Source organism: Notechis scutatus, chromosome 7 (assembly GCF_049901735.1).
Source record: "Notechis scutatus isolate UNSWTSFEM ecotype Mainland chromosome 7, rNotScu1.2, whole genome shotgun sequence".
NCBI classification, from domain to species: Eukaryota; Metazoa; Chordata; class Lepidosauria; order Squamata; family Elapidae; genus Notechis; species Notechis scutatus.
This window is the reverse complement of record NC_142015.1, coordinates 5,266,317-5,286,749: the sequence shown is the minus strand read 5'-3', so window position 1 is coordinate 5,286,749 and position 20,433 is coordinate 5,266,317. Positions and strand designations below refer to the sequence as shown.

The window sequence follows — 20,433 nt, the reverse complement described above, 5'->3', positions numbered from 1 at the left end:
CCCAGCTTCTGCCAACCGAGCACTTCAAAAGCACGTAAAAGAAATGCAAGTAGAAAAATAGGGACCTCTTTGGTGGGAAGGTCACAGCGTTCTGTGCGCCTTCGAAGAGGCATTTAGTCCTTCCGGCCACATGACCACGGAGACATCTTGGCTCTTCTTCGGTTTTGTAATGGAGATGAGCGCCATCCCCTAAAGCCAGAAACGAGGAGCACATATGCGCGAGGGGAACCTTTGTCTTAAGATATGTTGAATTCAACTCCTAGTCAGAGTAGAAGTCCACACTGCTTAATGTTTGCCCATATTAGGCTGAGAACCAACTCGCTGGACCAATTCTCCAGGTGCACCTAACAGGTCAAAACCACCCTGAACCTTCCAGGCTTGCAGGTTGGAGCAAGGCACGAGCTACAACTCCCAACCCCCGGCCTGCGCCTACCCTGCTTTGCAGACCCAACAGCAACTCGCAGGTGCGGGGGGAGGAGGAGGAGGAGGAGGAAGAGAATTCCCCAGCGGATTCTTCCCCTCCCTCCGCAGCGGTGAACCGCTGGCTGCGGAGCCTGTAGGAGCGCCGTTGAGCCTGTAGGGGGCGCTCAAAAGACACTTGCCTGTCCCAGGCTGATCCTATAAGAACCCTACGAGGGAACCGCCGGCCCCTTAGGAGGAGGAGGAGGAGGAGGAGAGGAGGAGGAGGAGGGTGGTTGAGACTATAGGTTTAGGACTAGCACTGCGCTGGGCGAGAGGGCAGCGGAGAAGCTCTGTCCTCCGCGTTGCCGGCGGCATCTCCGCGAGCCTCCTTCTCCCTCCCGCGAGTAACTTCGGAGTAGCCCAGAAGCAGCCTCGGGATTTCGGCGGAGTAAGTAAGCCTCTCTCGCTGCCTTTGCCGGGAGGGTTGGAAGGAAGCGACGGGGAGGGTCTGGGGGGTGGGGGGGTCCGTTTGGATCTGGGCTCGGGCGGTTTTTTACTCCTTCGGCACTATCCCGAGTAAGGTGCGGAGTTGCGGACACCGCTTTAGGATCTGTATTTCCACCTTTTGAGAAAAGAGAGAAACTTTCTCCTTCCTTGGTTCTGCTCTCTCTCCTAAGCCCGCTTTTGTGGCATTCAAATCGGGAAGAGTAGCGGCGACGTAAAGGAGTCGGTTGCGCTCTTCTGCCGTTCCAAAGTGACGAAATCCGGGCTCTGCACTCTCTCTTTCTCTCGCCTCTTGGTCGTCGGAACACGGAGCCCTTCTCGGGGGATGGCGACGAAGTTTTAACTTGGAAAGAAACCCGCTTCTCCGCCTGGCTTTCAGGAGCACCTGGTTTGCTGAAGCAAGCTGGGTTTTTTTTGCACCTGGTTGGCTGCTCTTCTGATACTCCGGTGTGTAATTGCCAGGGGGGTTTATTTTGGGGGTGAGGGGGGGGGGTTGCCCGTCAACCTCGCCTTGTTTCTTGACCGCTTCTAGGTTAATACATCCAGACTCTCGTTTTACTAGGGAGGTTTTGTTTTCTTGTAAAAAGAGCACGCTCGCTACCTATCAATCGGTTTAGAGAACTGCTGCAAATCCGTTTGTAAATGACTACTAGCCAGACGATGATATTCTTGAGTTTGAAAACAAATGCCCGTTGATACTGATTATTATTTTTTGCGGGGGGGGGGAGAGAAAGATGGGGAAGTTTGCCTAGGTTCGTGTTATTCTTTTTTCTTTCTTTCATTATTTTGTGCACCTTTCTGGTTTCTATTAGGGTAAAGGGCATCCCTTGTGATTTGTGCAGGTCCCTTAAGGGGATAGATCCGGTCACTTATTTATCTCCGCTTTTTTTCCTTTGTTTTATTATAATGTATATATTATTTATTGTATATTTTATGTATATTATTATTTATACATTTATTATAATATATTATAAGTAAGGCAGTGAGCATCTCTTAATTCCCCTTCTAATTCACACACACACACACACACACAAACACACACACACACAAAATGTATTATCTTGCAAGATTCCCTTGTGTTTCTTCAGCACCAGGCTAGAAATTTCAGGGGTCTCCAACCTTGGCCACTTTTAAGACTTGTGGGCCTCAACTCCCAGAATTCCTCAGCCAGCTTTGCTTTGCTTTGCTGGCTGGGGAATTCTGGGAGTTGAAGTCCACAAGTCTTGAAGTGGCTAAGGTTGGGAGACCCCTGGGCTACATCACAATAAGAAGAGGCCTTTTTTAGGCTAAAGCTGATCCCAGAAATCTAGAGGTTAGATTGCCTCTTGCTTTGGAGTTTTTGTGGTGCCTAGGAAGTCTACCTTGGAGTAGAGGAAGAGGGTACCCCACTCTTGCTCTCACCCCCTGTGTGTAATGATTATGTAGCTAGAGCCTGCTTCGCTAAACAAAAACCTACTTTGGAAATAAGTACAGGTTCTTTTGGAAGACAACAGGCTATTAAGGAAGGTTCCCTAGTCTGGTTACATTTAATTTCCAGACTGCCCCCCTCCCCCTTGACCATCACTGTGGCGCAGTGGTTACAATGCAGTATTGCAGGCTACTTCTGCCTGCCTGCCGGCTGCCTGCAATTTGGCAGTTCGAATCTCACCAGGCTCAAGGTTGACTCTGCCTTCCATCCTTCCAAGGTGGGTAAAATGAGGAGCCAGATTGTTGGGCGGGCAAGAGGCTGACTCTGTAAACCGCTTAGGGCTGGAAAGCACTGTGAAGCGGTATATAAATGCTATTGCTAATGTCCCATCCATCCATCCATCCATGGTGCACAGTGTTTAGTATACAGTATTTCAGGATTACTCTGCCCACAGCCAGGAGTTTGATCCTGACCAACTGAAGGTTGACTCAGCCTTCCCTCCTTCCGAGGTGGGTAAAATGAGGTCCCAGATTGTTGGGGGCAAGAGGCTGACTCTGTAAACCACTTAGAGAGGGCTGTAAAAGCACTGTGAAGCGGTATATAAGTCTAAGGGCTATTGCTATTGCTATCACTCACTGATCTTTGTGCTGTGGCCTAATGACCAGGAGTTTGGAACTGGCCAGGATTGGCATCGCGGCAAGGGGAGAATAAGGGCTGTGGCCATGATGCGGTTGGGAGGGATGGCGTTTGGGGTGCTGCCAGCTCCCTTTGTGGGTGGGGAAGGTTGCATGTGCCTTGGTTCACACATACCCAGGGTGTGTTTCTGGCAGCCCTTGGAGCTTGCTAGCTTTTTCCAGTCAGAAAAGTATGAGGCAGGTTTGTTTTGTGTGCTTCAGAGTTCAGGGCTGGTTAAAGATAAGGGTGTAAACTTTCCTTGCCAATTTGGGGTAAAAATAAAATTCAGCCCCGGTTGATGCCCCCTCATTGGTGGACACAAGTTCTCGTTTTTCCTTGTTGCTTTTCTGTTTAGGACCTGGGGCTTAGCAAGGATGGCACTCTGCTTTGAAAAATGTTGATTTTGTGTGTGTGTGTGTGTGTGTGTGTGTGTTTGTAAAAACTGGCTTGTGTGGTGCAGGGGTCCCCAAACTTGTGGACTTCAACTCCCAGAATTCTTGTGGACTTGTGGACTTGAAGACTTATGGACAGGAAGTTTAGTAGTAGTTGTAATAAATATATATTCACATTAGATATCCATTATAAATATTGCACAAAACAATGTTACAAACAGGATATGACAAACTGTCCATGTTGAAAAGGTTTTCATTTTTTCTTTGTGTTGTTTGTGTTGTTTTAATTGTAAAATTAATAAAGTTTATTAAAAAAAAAAGACTTATGGACTTCAACTCCCAGAATTCTTATGGACTTTAAGACTTGTGGGCTGGAGAATTCTGGGAGTTGAAGTCCACAAGTCACAAGCCTTCTGGGAGTTGAAGTCCACAAGTCTTAAAGTGGCCAAGTTTGGAGACCTCTGGTGTAGTGCCTTCACCTTATTCAGGAGAAACCCCCTCCTTCAGTCCCAAGAACGGACCCTTGTCCTTCTGGTCTCTCTTCCAGGTGCTCTAGTGAAGGCCAGTTATCCAAAAAGTGGGGTTGTGTACCTATGGGAGCAATTAAGGCCTTATTTAGTGATCATTTGCAGTTACGATGGTGTTGGAAAATATATAACTTTACAACCAATCCTCTCACCTTTATGGCTTTTGCAAGTCTGCAAAGCAAGAGGAAGTACAGGTAGCCTTTGACTTACGACCACAATTAAGCCCAGAGCTTATGTTGCTAAGTGAGATGTTTATTAAGTGAGTTTTGTTGCATTTTATAACTTTTCTTGCTGTATTTCTTAAACGAATTCCCTGCAATTAAATTAATAACACGTTTTATTAAGTGAACCTGGCTTCCCAGTTGTCAGAAGGTTGCAAAAAAATGGTCACATGACCCCAGGACATGGCAACTGTCATAAATATGAGTCAGCTGTCCAGGATCTGAATGTAAATCATGTGACCACGGGGGATGCTGCAATCATCGTCCTCTTTTCACGACCCCATAATCCCTTGCAGGGTGGAGTAATTTTGCCCAGAGAGAGAAAATATCTTCCTCTACCGAGGATTGAACTCACAACTTCCCGATTGTGAGAAGAGAGCTCCACCACTCATAGAGATGCTGCAATGGCCGTGTGAAAGATGGTCATAAGTCACAATTTTCACTGCCGCTGTTGGTTTGAATGGTCAGTAATTGAACTGTTGTAAGTCGAGGACTGCCTGGAGAAATAAGCTTACAAACACAGCTGGGGATTACTTGGCACCTGCCTTGCTTAAAATCTGAGCTGCCCCTCCCAATTGCATCGCTAAATGAGATCTGAGTTAAAGGAACAAAGCAAAAGTAATGGAATGTACCGATGCAAAAGGAACTTTTGATTCGACTTCATTTACATTTCATTAAAGTTAAACAGCTACCTGGTTATTCTCTAAATAGGATAGTTAATTCTACCCTTGTATCTTTTTTAAAAAATGTTTAATTCTTCAAAGTTTCAAAAATTTAAAAAAGAGAAACAGGTCCTCACATTTTACAGCGATATCATAGCAGTGTACATGTCCTTTAATAACAATTAAGTTCATTTACCATAGATATATCTGTAGCTAATTTACTAGGTCCTTACTATTATACTACTGTTAAAGTGCAATACTTATCTATCTACATTACTTTACATATATACACATAAGTCATATATCATATTCTTCTTTGAAATTTCTTTAGTCATTTTCACAAAGCATTTTTATTCGTCTTTTTTTTTAACCATTTATACCATATATTCCATATCGTAAAATATTCTTCTTCTTCCCTGTTTTTTAATAACATAGTTATCCACCTTTCTATCTAAGGTATCATATGTTTGACAGTTCTGCTCTTGCATCAGTTGCATGTGGCACTTGTGCTGAAAGTATTCTCCTTCTAACAAAGTATCTATAGAGTATGGTTTTAAGAGATTAACAGAGTTGGAAGGGACCTTGTAGGTCATCTAGTCCAACCCCCGCACAAGCAGGACACTCTACACCATTTCTGACAGATGGCAGTCCAATCTCTTCTTGAAAGCCTCCAGGGATGATGCTCCTACAACTTCTGAGGGCAACTTCTGTTCCATTGGTTGATTATTCTCACTGTCAGAAAATTTCTCCTTATTTCCAGGTTGAATCTCTCCTTGTTCAGTTTCCATCCATTATTCCTTGTCTGGCCTTCAGGTGTCTTGGAAAATAGCTTGACTTCCTCCTCTAAAATATTGGAAGCCCCTAAAATATTGGAAGACTCCTATCCTGTATTAACAGGGATACAGTCAAGATCAAGGGAAGTACTAATACCACTCTATAAAGCCTTAGTAAGACCACACCTAGAGTACTGCATCCAGTTTTGGTCACCACATTATAAAAAAGATGTTGAGACTCTAGAAAAAGTACAGAGAAGAACAACCAGGATGATTATAAAAGATAAGCGGCAGCCTCTGGTGAGCTTTTCGGTAGAAATGGCTTTCTACCTGGAAAAGCTCAGGCCCCATCTTTTATACGAAAACGCTCGGTGAACTTTCTACCCGGAAGCGCTTTTAAAAAGATGGCGCGCCGCAAGCGCGTAAGGGTTGCGTGGGGACCCCTGGATTAGGGGACTGGAGGCTAAAACATACACGCGGTTGCAGGAACTGGCTTGGCTAGTCTAGTAAAGAGAAGGACCAGGGGAGACATGATAGCGGTCTTCCAATATTTGAGGGGCTGCCACAGGGAGGAAGGGGTCAAGCTATTTTCTAAAGCACCTGTAGGCCAGATAAGGAATAATGAATGGAAACTGAACAAGGAGAGATTCAACCTGGAAATAAGGAGAAACTTTCTGACAGTGAGAGTAATCAACCCATGGAACAAAAGTTGCCCTCGGAAGTTGTGGGAGCACCATCAGTTGAGACTTTCAAGAAGAGATTGGACTGCCATTTGTCAGAAATGGTGTAGGGTCTCCCACTTGGGCAGGGGTTTGGACTAAATCAGGGGTCCCCAACCGCCGGTCCGCGGACCGGTACCGGGCCGCGGAACAAGCCTTACCGGGCCGCTGGCTGCTGGGCGCCGCCATCTTTTTGGTAAAAAGTGCTTCCGGTGAGCTTTTCCGGAGAAAGCTCACCGAAGCGCTTTCGTCATAAAAGATGGCGGCGCCAGCCTCGTGAGCTTTTCTGGGTGAAAGCCATTTCTACCGAAAAGCTCACTGGAGCGCTGGCGCCGCCATCTTTTTGACGAAACAGCGCTTCGGTGGCGTCACCGGAAGCGCCTTTCGTCATAAAAGATGGCGGCGCCCAGTTGACGCCGGTACCGGGCCGCGGCGCCCAGCTGATGCCGGAACCGGGCCGCGGCGTCGAAAAGGTTGGGGATCCCTGGACTAGATGACCTACAAGGTCCCTTCCAACTCTGATTATCTGTAAATCTATCTGTCTCCCCTGGTCCTTCTCTTCCCTAGACCAGCCAGGCCCAGTTCCTGCAACCGTTCTTCATATGTTTTAGTCTCCAGTCCCCATAATCATCCTGGTTGCTCTTCTCTGCACTCTTTCTAGAGTCTCAACATCTTTTTTGTAGTTGAAAAGATAGGGTTTTTCTTATACTTGAAAAGATCAAGATAGTGGTAGATTTCCAAACACCTTGCAGCTGATGTTTTAAGTTTTTTGACCATATCTTCCAGTCACTGCATGCCTCCTGCAGTCTAAATCTAACTTCGTAGGCTTAACTTTTCAGCAAAGCCAAGGGAGTACAAAGAACTAGCTAAAAGTATTAAGGCTGTCTTTAACCACCAAAATATTGCTTACATTGCTTTCATCAAACGTTGAGTGTCAAGGCCTTGCAAGATTCTTTGTCTCTCCTTGCATGCTGTTAAAGCAGCCTGAATTATGCAGAATAAGCAGATGAGTGAAAAATGTCCTAAATTCTCATGACATTAAACAAGTTTCAGAATTCCTCTCTCTTTCCCTCTCTCTGAATTATTATACAATTCGGAGTCTATCCAAATCTTCTCCATGCACCATCCTCCTTTGTCTCTTCAGTCTGCCCTTATCTATGTGTTGGGGGGGGGGGGGGAACTACACTCACTAAAATAGGGAGAAATTAAACTCTGGACCGGCTGCCACAAGCAGTGTGGAGGCAGGCATGTATGACCCAAAGTAGCAGAAAGCTGCAAAGTCTAAATTTTGCTTCTGTTAGCATAAAAATAAGACTTGTGGCTGAGCTGCTGTAAATTCAGTCCTCCTCCCACCTCACCAGACGAGGAGTAAAATTGCTGCAGCATCCATTGCAAGTTAGTATTCCATTGGCCAGATAATTGACCAGAGTAACTGCTTCCTTCCAGACAAGGTTAATTAGACAACCCTGAGAATGTTCCAAAAATGGGAAACTTCCTATTTGAGACGTGGTTGGGACTAGTTCCAGGTAACTCGGTCGGTGAGGTGGGAGTCTGTGCTGATTCTGCCAGAAAATAATTTTATGAAGCAAAGAGGGGCCGTTTTCCAGGACTCGATTCAGTTGGAAGGGACTGAATGGATAAAGCCTAAAATATCTAACATTATATTTAGTTTTGTAGGGAGGAAAGAGAGTGGAACAAAACCAACTCTGCTGTTCTGACCAAGGCTTATTGAGACAGTAACAAACACACATTAGTCCCAAAACCCTTTTTTTCTTTATTTCAACGGCTGAGAATTGTAGTCATTCACAGCCCGTAATGAGTCTCAAACACTTTGTAATAGTTCTATGGAAGTCTGCCAAAATCCTTCGGGATAAGTCTAATAAGCACTCACCTTTATCTTCCTTGAAATGCTGCCAGCAACTAAATTTCCAATTAGTTATATGAGGCCAACTGGAGCACAAATTCAACACAGAGCTTCAGGTTTCAAAACGACCAGTATGAACAAAGTTGCTTCCTGCAAAGGTTCCTGTCCCTTTGCTCCTCCTTTATGTCTTATGGGAGGGCCAATCACCTCCAAGCCTTACTCCTGAGTGCCCCCTTTTGTCTTAACTGTTCTTGCCTTCTGGCAGCTCTGAGCATGTGCGCACTGGGAACAGGCTCCCCTTGTTCCTCAGCCTCACTGCTGCCAGACTCCAGAGGCTCCGGAGTCAACACCCCACTCCCAGATGGCCCTGGCCCCATCTCTGTGTCGGATGCAGCTCCCTTGTCCGAGTCTTCCCCAGACTCCCGGACTGGCCCATGTTCCTCCCCACTGTCCAACTCTGCTGCCATTTCCGCAGGCTTCTGGTGGACCACAACATCTGCCACTGGTTTGTTCACTAATACTTAACTTTCATCTCACTTCTGCTCAATCCCCATGGTTCAGGTCGCTATGTTGGTTTGACTTGGTGGTACATTGTGTGAATTTATCTTTTGGTGGCTTATTAAATCATCCACGGTTAAGCAAACCATAGTTCCTGTGTGGTAGGCATCAAAGTTTCATCTTTGAGGCTATGGTATCATTCAGTTCACCTGCCAATTTGGTGTAGCGGTTAAAGCATCAGACTAGAAACTAGAGACTGAGTTCTAATCATCCGGGTGACTTTGAGCCAGTCACATGCCTCAGCCCTAGAAAACAGGCAATGTCAACAGCCCTAGAAAACAGGCAATGTCAAATCACTTCTGAAATCTTGCCGAGTGGCATTGTAACTTCAAACAGTCCCTAAAGGAACTGTTGTAAGTTAAGGACTGCCTCTATTTTCTTTCTTGGTACCTCCCTGCTCCCCAGATGATAATGCAAACGCTACTCACTGGGAGACTCTGAATACCCAGATGGAAGCCACCAGTACTCCGTGTCCTTGCCGGGGTTTTCCTGAGAGACCTACTTGACTTCGGTGCTACTCAAAGATCTTGCTTATGACAACATGGGACACTTCTAAAGGAATAAGCTGTTGTTGATGTGTGTGTACCATTTCAATCAAGTACATCTCTTGAGTTTGAGGTCTTTAACTCAGTGTTTGGTCTTCTCCTGGAGGAAGAGCTTAGGACCACAGAGACGTAGAACACTGGTGTACTTTGTGTTGCGACTAAAGTCCATCATTTGCCCTCCTATTTTTGTCTCCCTCAGGTTTTGGGGGGAGATATTCCTCCCTCACCCCCTCCCTATTAGAGACAGAGGTTATTTGTATTCTTAGCTGGGCTGGGGGAGAGTTTCCTGCTGGCCGAAAACACGTAACTTCAGGAAATTCTCCCTTGAAGGCTGTCTTTGTATCAAGCTAATTTCTGGTTGGCCGTTACGGGAGAGATCCTGCAGCCGGAAACAGTTTTGGGGAAGTTGCTCTGTTGCTGTTTTCTCAAAAAAAAAACACCAAAAAACAGAACAAAACCCAACAACCCACAACTAAGCAACTTGTACCACCTTGTAGTCCAATTCTTTCTTAGAAACCTTGTTGTCCACTTCCTCATTCAGGAACTCCCACATATCTGAAGATTTAGATTAGACTAGATTAACCGAGTTTGGAAGGTACCTTGAAGGTCATCTAGTCCAACCCCCCCTTGCCCAAGCAGGAGACCCTACACCATTTCTGACAGATGGCAGTCCAGTCTCTTCTTGAAAGCTTCCAGTGATGAAGCTCCCACAACTTCTGAAGGCAACTTCTGTTCCTTGATTGTTCTCACAACTTCTGTTCCTTGATTGTTCTCACTGTCAGGAAAATTCCTCCTTATTTCCAAGTTGAATCTCTCCTTGTTCAGTTTCCATCCATTATTCCTTGTCTGGCCTATGAGTGCTTTGGAAAATAGCTTGACCCTTCTCTCTGTTGCAGCCCCTCAAATATTGGAAGACTGCTCTCCTGTCTCCCCTGGTCTTCTCTTCCTTAGACTAGCCATGCCCAGTTCCTGCAACTGTTCATCATATGTTTTAGCCTCCAGTCCCCTAATCATCCTGGTTGCTCTTCTCTGCACTTTTCCTATCTGGTTTTCTCCATTTAAAGCCTCCATGTTTCTTAATTGCACTGCTTGTTGGTGTCCTTAATTTCCATCTAATCAATTCACCTATGAGTAAGAGGGAGTTCCACAGGTGGCTTCTAGTTGTCAAAACATTACAACTCACTGGAGAATACACGCAGAAATAAGAGTGAAATTGCCAATCTCCATTTTTGCTTTCATGACGCTAAGGTTGTAGAGCAGGGATGTCCAACCTTGGCCACCATACGAACTATGGACGTCAACTCCTAGAATTCCGGGGAATTCTGGGAATTGAAGTCCCACAAGTCTTAACAATTGCCATGGTTGGACACCCCTTGGTGTAGAGGCTCTATTGATGGTTGACTTCAAAGGTCCAGCTTTTGCTAGTCACATTTTTTTCCTTGTTTCCATGAAATGGGATAGGTGTAGCTTGATCTGCAAGATGTCAGCCCAGCCTGTTCTCCTGGGAGAAGGGGCCAGCTCAGCGAATCTTTCACACTGAGCTGCAAAACAGAGGTAGAAACCAAGCTATGGACGCCCTTTGCTAGTCTTGAGCTTTTGCCTGTCTTTTCTATCTGTGTCACACACACACACACACACACACACACACACACACCAAAAAGTCTTCCTGATGAGTGGGAAGTCATAGGAGGTGGCCTAGGCCCTAGGGCACCAACTGTCTGGTGCTGACTTGTCTCTAGGGACCTCATTTCTCTTCCCTGAATCAGTAACTACTGTGCCTCTCAATGAGTCCCTTCTTTGCTCTTCTAATTAAAGGAACTTTCTGCTTTTCTGTTTAACTATTCTTGCTCCTTGCTGATGTTCCGGGTTCTTGGAAATGTCAGGTTTTCCTAGATGCATTTTTTTCTTTCTTTTTGGCCATGACATTCCTGCTGTGTCTTTTTCTTTATATACATAGACATACATACACACATTCATATATATACATACATTTTGAATACAGTGTATTGTCAGAGCATACCATTTACAGAAAAAGAAAGAGCAAAAAGGAATATTAACATATATACGAATAAGAATAGTTTTAACTAGATTTCTCTTTATATTAGCTTATTTGTAGTTCTGTTGGTTCTGTTGGCATATTTATAATTATAAACCATCTTTATATTTAGTTCATACATAGCAATAATCTTTCTTCATCTAATTTCTACCTCTTACCTCTAACCACTCGTAAAATCTATTCCATGTTAAGTAACGTTCTGTATCTTCTTTATCCTTTATTTTTAATGTCAATCTATCCATATCTGCACAGTCTAATATTTTCCGAATTATATCCTCATCTGGAGAGTTCTCATTTTTCCAGTATTGTGCAAATACAATTCTTGCTGCTGTCAATAAATGCAAAACTACATATATAGTCCCTTTATCATAGCCCTCCAGCATTATCCCTGTCTGCTGCATCTTTTTCTACGGGACTGGACAACCCCTTGATTTAAGCTTGAAGCTGAGATTTGGGAGAGGATATCCTTAGACATGATTTTCCATCCCTAAGTTCCAGCCTATTTTGGGATATTGGGAACCCCAGTGAATGTTAAGGTAAAGATAAAGGTTCCCCTCGCACATCCATGCTACTCGTTTCCGGCTCTAGGGGGTGCTGCTCATCTCCGTTACAAGGCCGAAGAGTCAGCGCTGTCCAAAGACGTCTCCGTGGTCATGTGGCCGGCATGACTAAACGCCTTCGAAGGCGCACAGAACGTTGTTCCCTTCCCACCAAGGTGGTCCCTATTTTTCTATTTGCTTTTTTTTTTTACATGCTTTCGAACTGCTAGGTTGGCAGAAGCTGGGACAAGGAACGGAGCTCACTCCGTGACGCAGCGCTAGGGATCCGAACCGCCGACATTTCTGATTGACAAGTTCAGCGTCTTAGCCACTGAGCCACCACGTCCCTTCCCATAAAGTTTTGAGACCAAATCAAAAGTACCTGCTTTTGAGTAAGCATAATATATAAAGGCTTGGGCTGCCTTATGAACGGTTTACGACTTTACATGCTTATTGCTTGATTGTTCCATTGAGTGGTATGGGTGAACTTCAATTGCAAATTTGGAAAAGAAATACAAAAAAAAAAAAAATACCCCTCTGTATAATAACGTTGGAGGAACTGATTCTGTGACTTCAGATGCCAAGCATTTCGTAGAGATGAGTTCAGGTCCAGTTGAAGAAGATTTTCCTGTAGAAAAATCAAAGGATGAACCTCCAAAGAACATGTCTTGCATTGCCCAAGGCTTTGAACCAAGCCAGGATGATGTCGCAATTGCTTTTGCTTGATGGGGTGGGGGCATGTCTGTTTAGGCAGCTATTGTGTTTCTGATTGTACCGCTATTTATCTCAGTTGAGCAATTAAGATTGCCGTTATTGGATTGAAAGGAGGCCTCAATAGTTTTCCTTTCTCTGTTTTCCTATCTTGGGCATCTTCCTAAAAATTTCACGCCTCTGTTCTCCACCTCCTGGTAGCTCAGAATGAGAGAGATGATCCTGCCCAAGGCAGAGCTTAGATAATAAACCACCATCATTCAGACAAGGGGAGAGTTACAGGTCTTATCTCACCATGGCAAGAGTTACAGGTCTTATCTTACTCCTTCTTATCTTGTTCTTCTGAAGGCAACTACTCCTAAGAGGTTTTGTAGTTCAGAAAGGATAGGCAATGGTGGTTGCTGCTTTTGGCTTTCGACTTCCTGTGAAATAATGAAGTATCATTTGTGTGTATAGCTAAATATTATATAGAGGAAGAAGCAGACTGAAATACCTGCCACATTTGCTAAGCATATTTCGGAAGAATTGTTGGCATGCTTAAATCCATGCAAAAATGTAATTCCAGGTTGAACCATCACAGCATGCTCTGATGCTTATTTCTGTGGTCAATGAAACCTTCAACATGGCATGTTGAAGAAATACTGTATATTGGCTAATAAGATTTTGTCACTCATTCTTGGAGAATTTTTCTGAAAAGAATTTCTCTTTAAGATGTTCAATTTCCAGAATGCCCCAGTCTGCATGGTTGTATGGCTCTTTGGGGTATTCTGGGAACTGAAGTCCACACATCTTGGGGAATTCTGGGAATTGAAGTCCATGTGTCTTAAAGTTGCCAAAATTGAGAAACGTTGCTAAAAGCCATAAGGCTACAATGTACATTGGTGTCATATTTAATTGCACTGCCCTACAAAGCATTTTAGGCTAAAATATTGACAGCGCTCACATATCACACTCAACTAAAAAAATATTTTTCTGTTTTTGTTTTGTTTTGTTTTTAGTTTCAGTATTTACCATGTGGTATGAATCCAGTCACTGTAACTTTGTAAATCAGGATCATAGTCAAACATTATGTATGAACTAAACATCTGTGTTTTGTGAGATGATGGTCAAAACAAATTAACTTAGCACAGTGGGTGAATTCACTAGTTGTGTCAACATAATATGCTATCTCTGATTAACTCAATCACGGTTTAACTCAATCCACTTTTCTGGGTTTGCATGAAACCATAAGCAACTTCGTGGGCTGAATTAATCCAAAATGTGGTTGGCTACGATGATTCAGCGTGTCATGTCCAGGTAGCTAGTCAGTGGTTTATTTAGTGAACCTAATTAAAATGAACAATGGTTTTACAATCTGTAAAATTGGGTGTGCTTTCTCTAAAGTTGTCATATATGGACAGATTAACTTCCCCAACTTTGGGAAGAAAAGTTTCCAGAACTCTCAAAAGTTTTGCTTTCCAGAATTCTAGGAGCACAATATATCCAGATGATCCCATGTTGAGGGGGTGGGATGCGACTGAGTTGGCCCAGTTCTATAGAACCGGTAGCTCCGAAGAGCAGCTGACACAGAACCGGTTTGGTGCAACGACTGCCCAGGCTCTTGGCTGTCCTTTATTTCCTGCTTTTTCAACCTCCGCTGCTTCGCGTGGCACAGCTGAGGTTGAAAAAGCAGGAAAGAAAAGGATTTTCAAACACTGCGCACCCATGCGCAGCGCTTGTCAGCTGTCCGGGCGGCACAGCTGATGATTTTTTTTGCAAATGCTGCACACACACACACATGCAAAATGCACTGTCACCGAACTGGTTGTAACACCGGTTGAATCCCTACCCGTGTTAGGAAATCTGAGGTCAGCCCATGGCTGGATAGAGAGTTCCCAAATGAGATATTCTGGACCTGCAACTACTCCAAATCAAGGATAGGTCATGACTTGCCTTTCCAAAATAGCTCCTGACTTTGCTTTCATGCCCCTATATGTCAAGAACCAGTGAGATACGGTGCAAACTGGACAGGCCACATCACAAAGGTGTGGTCCTGACTCCTGAGGGTGTATTTTTTTTATCTGATTAGGGCTGCAGAGAGCTTTTTGCACTGAGGTTGTTTCCTGGTTGGGTGATGGTGTCGACCAGAAAGGAGCTTGCAGCCCTCATTGATTGGCAGATGCGAATCTGTGACAGGAAGGCAAATGTTTGACACATCATAGGATGCAACTCATTTCCTAGTTCCCTTTTAGAGGCACGCTAAGGAGGCTACGCAACGCGGTAGCTGGGCTTCACAACGTACTCAAGAGGTACTTGAAATACCTGTGGTTCTTGGTGTTTTGGAGTGGGATTGTAAAAGTAAGATTGGGATTTGGGGTATCTCAGGCCGTCTGCAGAATGTGACTGACTGAGATTTAGGGGTTCGGTCCTTGTGAAGGAAAGCAAAATTTCATGATGGCGTAAGTGGGTACAGATTAGACTTGTTTTATTTATTTATTTAATATATTTTCTCTTTATATACAATAAGTAAACAGTGTGCTGTCTGAGTCAATTTGTTTACATAACAATATTAAACTCCTAGTTTCTACCTCTATTATCCAGCGATTGATAAAACATGTCCCAAGTTCGAAAATATTCTGTTCTTTTTTGTCGATCTTCAGTGTTAATCTGTCCATTTCTGCACAGTCTAATTTTTTTTTATTGGACTTACTTTATTGTCTAAAGTGCTAGAGAATGCTTTCGAAAAAGCTGTCTCAACATTTTTTGGGGGGAATTAAACAACTGAAGGATTTCTTTCTTTCTTTCTTTTTTTGTGTATGGGGGAAAATTCTTCTTGAATTATTAGAACACTTCATCCCCACTAGAAAATATGCTGTGTATCCCACAATTTTAATACTTCCAGTGGACAGAATTTGTGGTGCATTGCTAAAAACATTAAAAAGTAATTTTCTGATAATTCAAGGAAGGAAAGAGCTTGGCCTGTAACTCTTCCAATTCTCTTGGCCCGTTGCTTCCTCCTTTTTACCAGAACTAGTATTTTGTTCATTGAGTTAATGTGTCGCTAAAGAGAAAATGTGGTGGGAAAAAAATATGAAGAATTTATAAGCGGAATAGAGGTTTTTTGCAAGGCATTTTTCCAGTATTTGATTACAACGAACTGGCAGAGAGAATTGATCTGATTTGAACTTTCTTTTTGTTCTGGTTAGCTTGTTCATCCTACTTGCAAACTAGATCCAGTTTTGGTGGATACTCTTGGCTCGATTGGTCGACTCTAGGGGGCTTTGATCTCGTGAGAAGTATAACTGAATTAGAAGCTAATTAGTCTGTATTAATCTGTAACGTCTGTCAGTAAGGCCATCTTCTGCTTCTGGATTCTGCTTTCTTTTGATTTTGGAGAAAATGTATTGTGTGGAGGGCCAATGGTTTCCCAACTCCAATAGGCGGTACTGCATTGTACATATGGGAAAAAGAAACTCCTTTGGCATAAATAACAGCTGGATCTTCCCGAGGCAACTCTCACGATTGACTGGTTCTTTTATTGCAGGGGTGTGTTTCATGGACCAGATCCAGCCCACACTGTGGTAGGATCCAGCCCATGAGACCGTCCTGGAAAATGTAAGGGGCTGGCCCGCATCACTTCGGCCTGCTCTACCCAATGAGGAAACATCAGGCCAGCAGTTTGGGGAATGGCTTTCAAGATGGCCACGCCCATCCAGTCAGCCACGCCCACCCAGTCAATCACGCCCCCTTCTAGCCCCCCAAAGTCAACCACAGCCCTGATGTGACCCTCAATGAAGTGGAGTTTGACCTTCCTATGCTTTTCATAGAAATATTTTCAGTTCTTGTGTAGAATTCTTTATTGCCCAAGTGTGATTGGACACACAAGGAATTTGTCTTGGTGTAAATACTCTCAGTGTACATAAAAGAACATTTGTCAAGAGTCAAGAATCATCAGGTACAACACTTAGTGATAGATAGGGTACAATAAGCAATCAAATCACTCTAGGAAACAGTCAATATAGATCGTAAGGATACAAGTGACAAAGTTACAGTCATACAGTCACAAGTGGGAGGGGATAGGAGATAAGGAGTGATGAGAAGATTAACAGAAATAGTAGTGCGGATGTAGTAAAAAGTTGGACAGTGTTGAGGGAATTATTTGTTTAGCACAGTGATCGCATTTGGGGAAAAACTCTCCTTGTGTCTAGTTGTTCCGGTGTGCAGTGCTCTATAGCATCGTTTTGAGGGAAGGAGTTGAAACAGTTTATGTCCGGGATGTGAGGGGTCTGTAGATATTTTCACAGCCCTCTTTTTGACTCGTGCAGTATACAGGTCCTTGATGGAAGGCAGGTTGGTAGCAATTGTTTTTTTCGCAGTCCTAATTATCCTCTGGAGTCTGTGTCTGTCTTGTCGGATTGCAGAACCAAACCAGACAGTTATAGAGGTGCAGGTGAGAGACTCAATCATTCCTCTGTAGAACTGGATCAGCAGCTTCTTGGGCAGTTTGAGCTTCCTGAGTTGGCGCAGAAAGAACATTCTTTGTTGTGCTTTTTTGATGACGTTTTTGATGTTGGGTGTTCATTTTGGGTCTTGTGATATGATAGAACCTAGAAATTTGAAGGTCTCTACTATTGATACTGTGTGTAGTAATTTGTAAGAGGGGGTAGTATGGGAGGGTTTCTTCTAAAGTCTACCACCATTTCTACAGTTTTGAGTGTGTTCAGTTCCAGATTGTTCCGGTTACACCACGAGGCATATTGTACAACCTATCACTGTTGTACCATCTGCAAACTTCAGTATTTTAACAGTGTCTTCCTTCAGGCCTGCAGGTGCTGTGGTCACCCTGCCTCTAGCGGAGCTGCCATGTCGGTGAGTGTGAATCTGACTGGCCCAGCTCCCTGGGGGTTCCGGATTACGGGAGGAAGAGACTTCCGAAAACCCATCATAGTATCTAAGGTGAGCAAACCAACTCTATTGTTAACGCCATCAGGTTCTGAGTATGAAATTTTGGGACACAAATGGAATTTTAATGTTCATTAGAAATCTGATGAGGGGGCATATTGTTCTCCTGATTGCTATTCATATTATGTAGACAATTCTAGCTTTTGAACTCTGAGAAATATCCTTTATGGCGAAATTCTGGCCACGTAACTGAATTAACCCATTTTCTGGGTTCACACCAGGCATAGAGTCATTCTTAAACTTGATGCACTTTTGTCTGAAAATTCACATTTTCCATATCTGCTGTCTCTGCTCCCCCCACCATTCTGTTTATATCACTTGCTGCAGATTGAAAGGAAGTAAGAAGCTTTCTACTCAGCCATATCACGCTAGCTCCCTTTGTCTCCTGCCAGAATAATTCGTACCTCCAGCCTAATGTTTCTCAACCTTGGCAACTTTAAGTAGTGTGGACTTCAACTTCCAGGACTCCCCAGCCAGCCGTACAATTGTGGTGGCTGGGAAATTACAGGAGTTGAAGTCCACATGTCTTAAATTTGTCAAGGTTGAGAAACAACCATGGCGGTGCAGTGGTTAGAATGCAGTACTGCAGGCTAACTCTGATGACTGCCAACTGCCAGCTGTTTGGCAGTTTGATTCCCATTGACACAAGATTGACTCAGCCTTCCATCCTTCCAAGGTTGGTAAAATGAGGAGCCAGATTGTTGGGGGCAATATGTTGATTCTGTAAACCACTTAGAGAGGACTGTAAAGCACTGTGAAGTTGTATATAAGTCTAAGTGTTGTTGGTATTGCTACTGCAGTATAGTCCTTGTTTCTCATAAGGTTTGGGGCAACCTCCTTCAACCTATGGCCTCCCAGATGTTTTGGTTGAAGTTCCATGAATTTCTTGCTGAAAAATTCTGAACATCGCAATCCTGGCACGTCTACAGGATGCTCAGATTGAGAAGTTACAGCTTTTCTTATATATCTCAACAAAGGTTGGGAGTTGGTCTTCCCCATCATTAAGGATGGCCCTGCTGGTTTGCACCTTGTGCTATTAATGATAGAATGTTAGCTAGATTAGATGACTAATCTGGCCCACAAAAGAAATGGAACAGGTGTGGCATACTTGTTTCGGCATTGGCATAGCTCTCTCAGCTAAGGTTTCTTCAAATCAGATTTGCTGAGTAAGCCCCAGTTGGCTGGGTTCACCCATCAGCTAAGTCATGGAATTGTAAGTTTACAGACTCTGCCAACGATGCGATAACTAGAAGCCATGATTTCCAACTACAATGGCTGGACATACCTAACATATTAAGCCCAAACTAAATACGTTGCATTATGAATATATGCATGATATGTAAACCAAATGTGTATGTTGTTAAAGCAAAAAAATAAGAGTATAGAATTGGTGAGTGCAAACATTGTGGTGTCCTTACCCCCAGACCTAGATTTGGGTTGAAATTGCAGTTGGAAGCTGTAGCGAGCCTTCACCCAAGACAGAGCTGTCATATTTTCTCCAACCAACAACATTCTTTTGCTAGCAGCTCCGAATGGAATTTCCTACCGAGAGGTGAACAAGAAGAGCTTGACTATAGCTTGGCAGTCCCTGCCCTGAATGTTTGTGGGATTTGTGCAGGACATCCTGGAATGCTGCACATTTCTTGTGTCTCCAGGGATTCCAGATTTGGTTGGGCCAAAGTCTTGTCAGAGAGGTCTCTTCAGCTGGGCATTGAGCCAAGGGTGACCTTTCAGTCTAACGGAGAGAACAGATCCTGCTCAACAGCCTTTAAATGAGAAGTCCCCTTCTGGAATAGTCTCCAAGTGTGGATATGCACGCAAGAGGAGTTTCTGAAATTTCTTTCTCAGTCTTGTTTGAAGCTTCCTTGATCAACCCTAAAGCAAGACTGAGAAAGGACTATAGCGTAGATGTGCTGCCTTAGTTGGTTCTACTAATACTGAAGAAGTAACTGGGTGCGTACATGAAGGTACCCTCAAATTTAACATCATGTACCTTTTTATTCTTTGCAAAACTCTTCCCCCATTAATTGGCTGGCTCTCCCTTCCTTCCTTCCCATTCCTATGCTTTCCCAGGAAAGAAGAAAGACACATCGTAGGAAATACTGCACTCTCAAATATCTTTCTTGGAGTTCTAAACCCCCTTATCTCTGGCAATACTACTAGTTCTACTCACGTCTTGTAAACTTGCTGGGTAGAGCATAGGGGAAATAGAGACTCATGTATAGCATTCCTGTTTAAATCTATATCTATATATCATCTATATCTATCTATCTATCTATCTATCTATCTATCTATCTATCTATCTATCTATCTATCTATCCATCCATCCATCCATCCATCCATCCATCCATCCATCCATCCATCCATCCATCCATCCATCCATCCATCCATCCATCCATCCATCTATCTATCTATCTATCTATCTATGTGAAATACCAGTCACTCATCATCACAAAATCTCCAGAACCATAAAGCCTACAAACTTGAAATTTAGCATGTATGTTCCTCTTGGGTTCTAGATGCTCACTAAGAAAGGATTTTTTGGAATGACCATCAGAGCATTAGTATTTCCTATATTATTATTATTAACACGCTCTGATGCTAAGGAGTTCTATGCCCCCTCCCCACCTGAAAAGAAATCTCTTCCAAATGCAAAACACAAGCAGAGGCGTTTCAGTTTCAGAGCACCAAGCAGCTTTAGTACAGAACAGTTGAGCTAAGCCACGCCCTGGCTCCTTGCTGTCTCCTTCCTCACACAGCAAAATTCTTTCAGTTTCCAAACAGCCCTCAACCCTCTCACACACTGACAGGATGCTAGCCAGATGAACACCGATGGATGCTGGTAGGCAGAGGCACAATTTTTTCCCCTTAATTTCCTCCCGAAAAATTAAGCCCGACCACACAGTTTCGTAGCTAAGCACGGGTGTCGAGCTAGT

The 20,433-nt window shown here is 43.7% G+C and overlaps 1 protein-coding gene across 4 annotated transcripts in view; it reads left to right on the top strand.

Moving 5' to 3' along the window:
• Positions 1-726: 726 nt before the first annotated feature.
• PDLIM2 (PDZ and LIM domain 2) overlaps positions 727-20,433 on the top strand; it is a 75,208-nt gene continuing 55,501 nt past the window's right edge. The window contains exons 1-2 of one of the 4 annotated variants that reach the window (XM_026681181.2): positions 727-850; positions 17,357-17,491. In XM_026681181.2, the coding sequence (XP_026536966.2) occupies positions 17,399-17,491 (93 nt within the window). In that variant the 5' untranslated portion in view covers positions 727-850; positions 17,357-17,398. Of the gene's footprint in view, positions 855-957; positions 1,354-14,786; positions 14,845-17,356; positions 17,492-20,433 lie in introns of those variants that run through there. The other 3 variants (XM_087969643.1, XM_087969644.1, XM_026681182.2) reach the window with 3 other exon arrangements.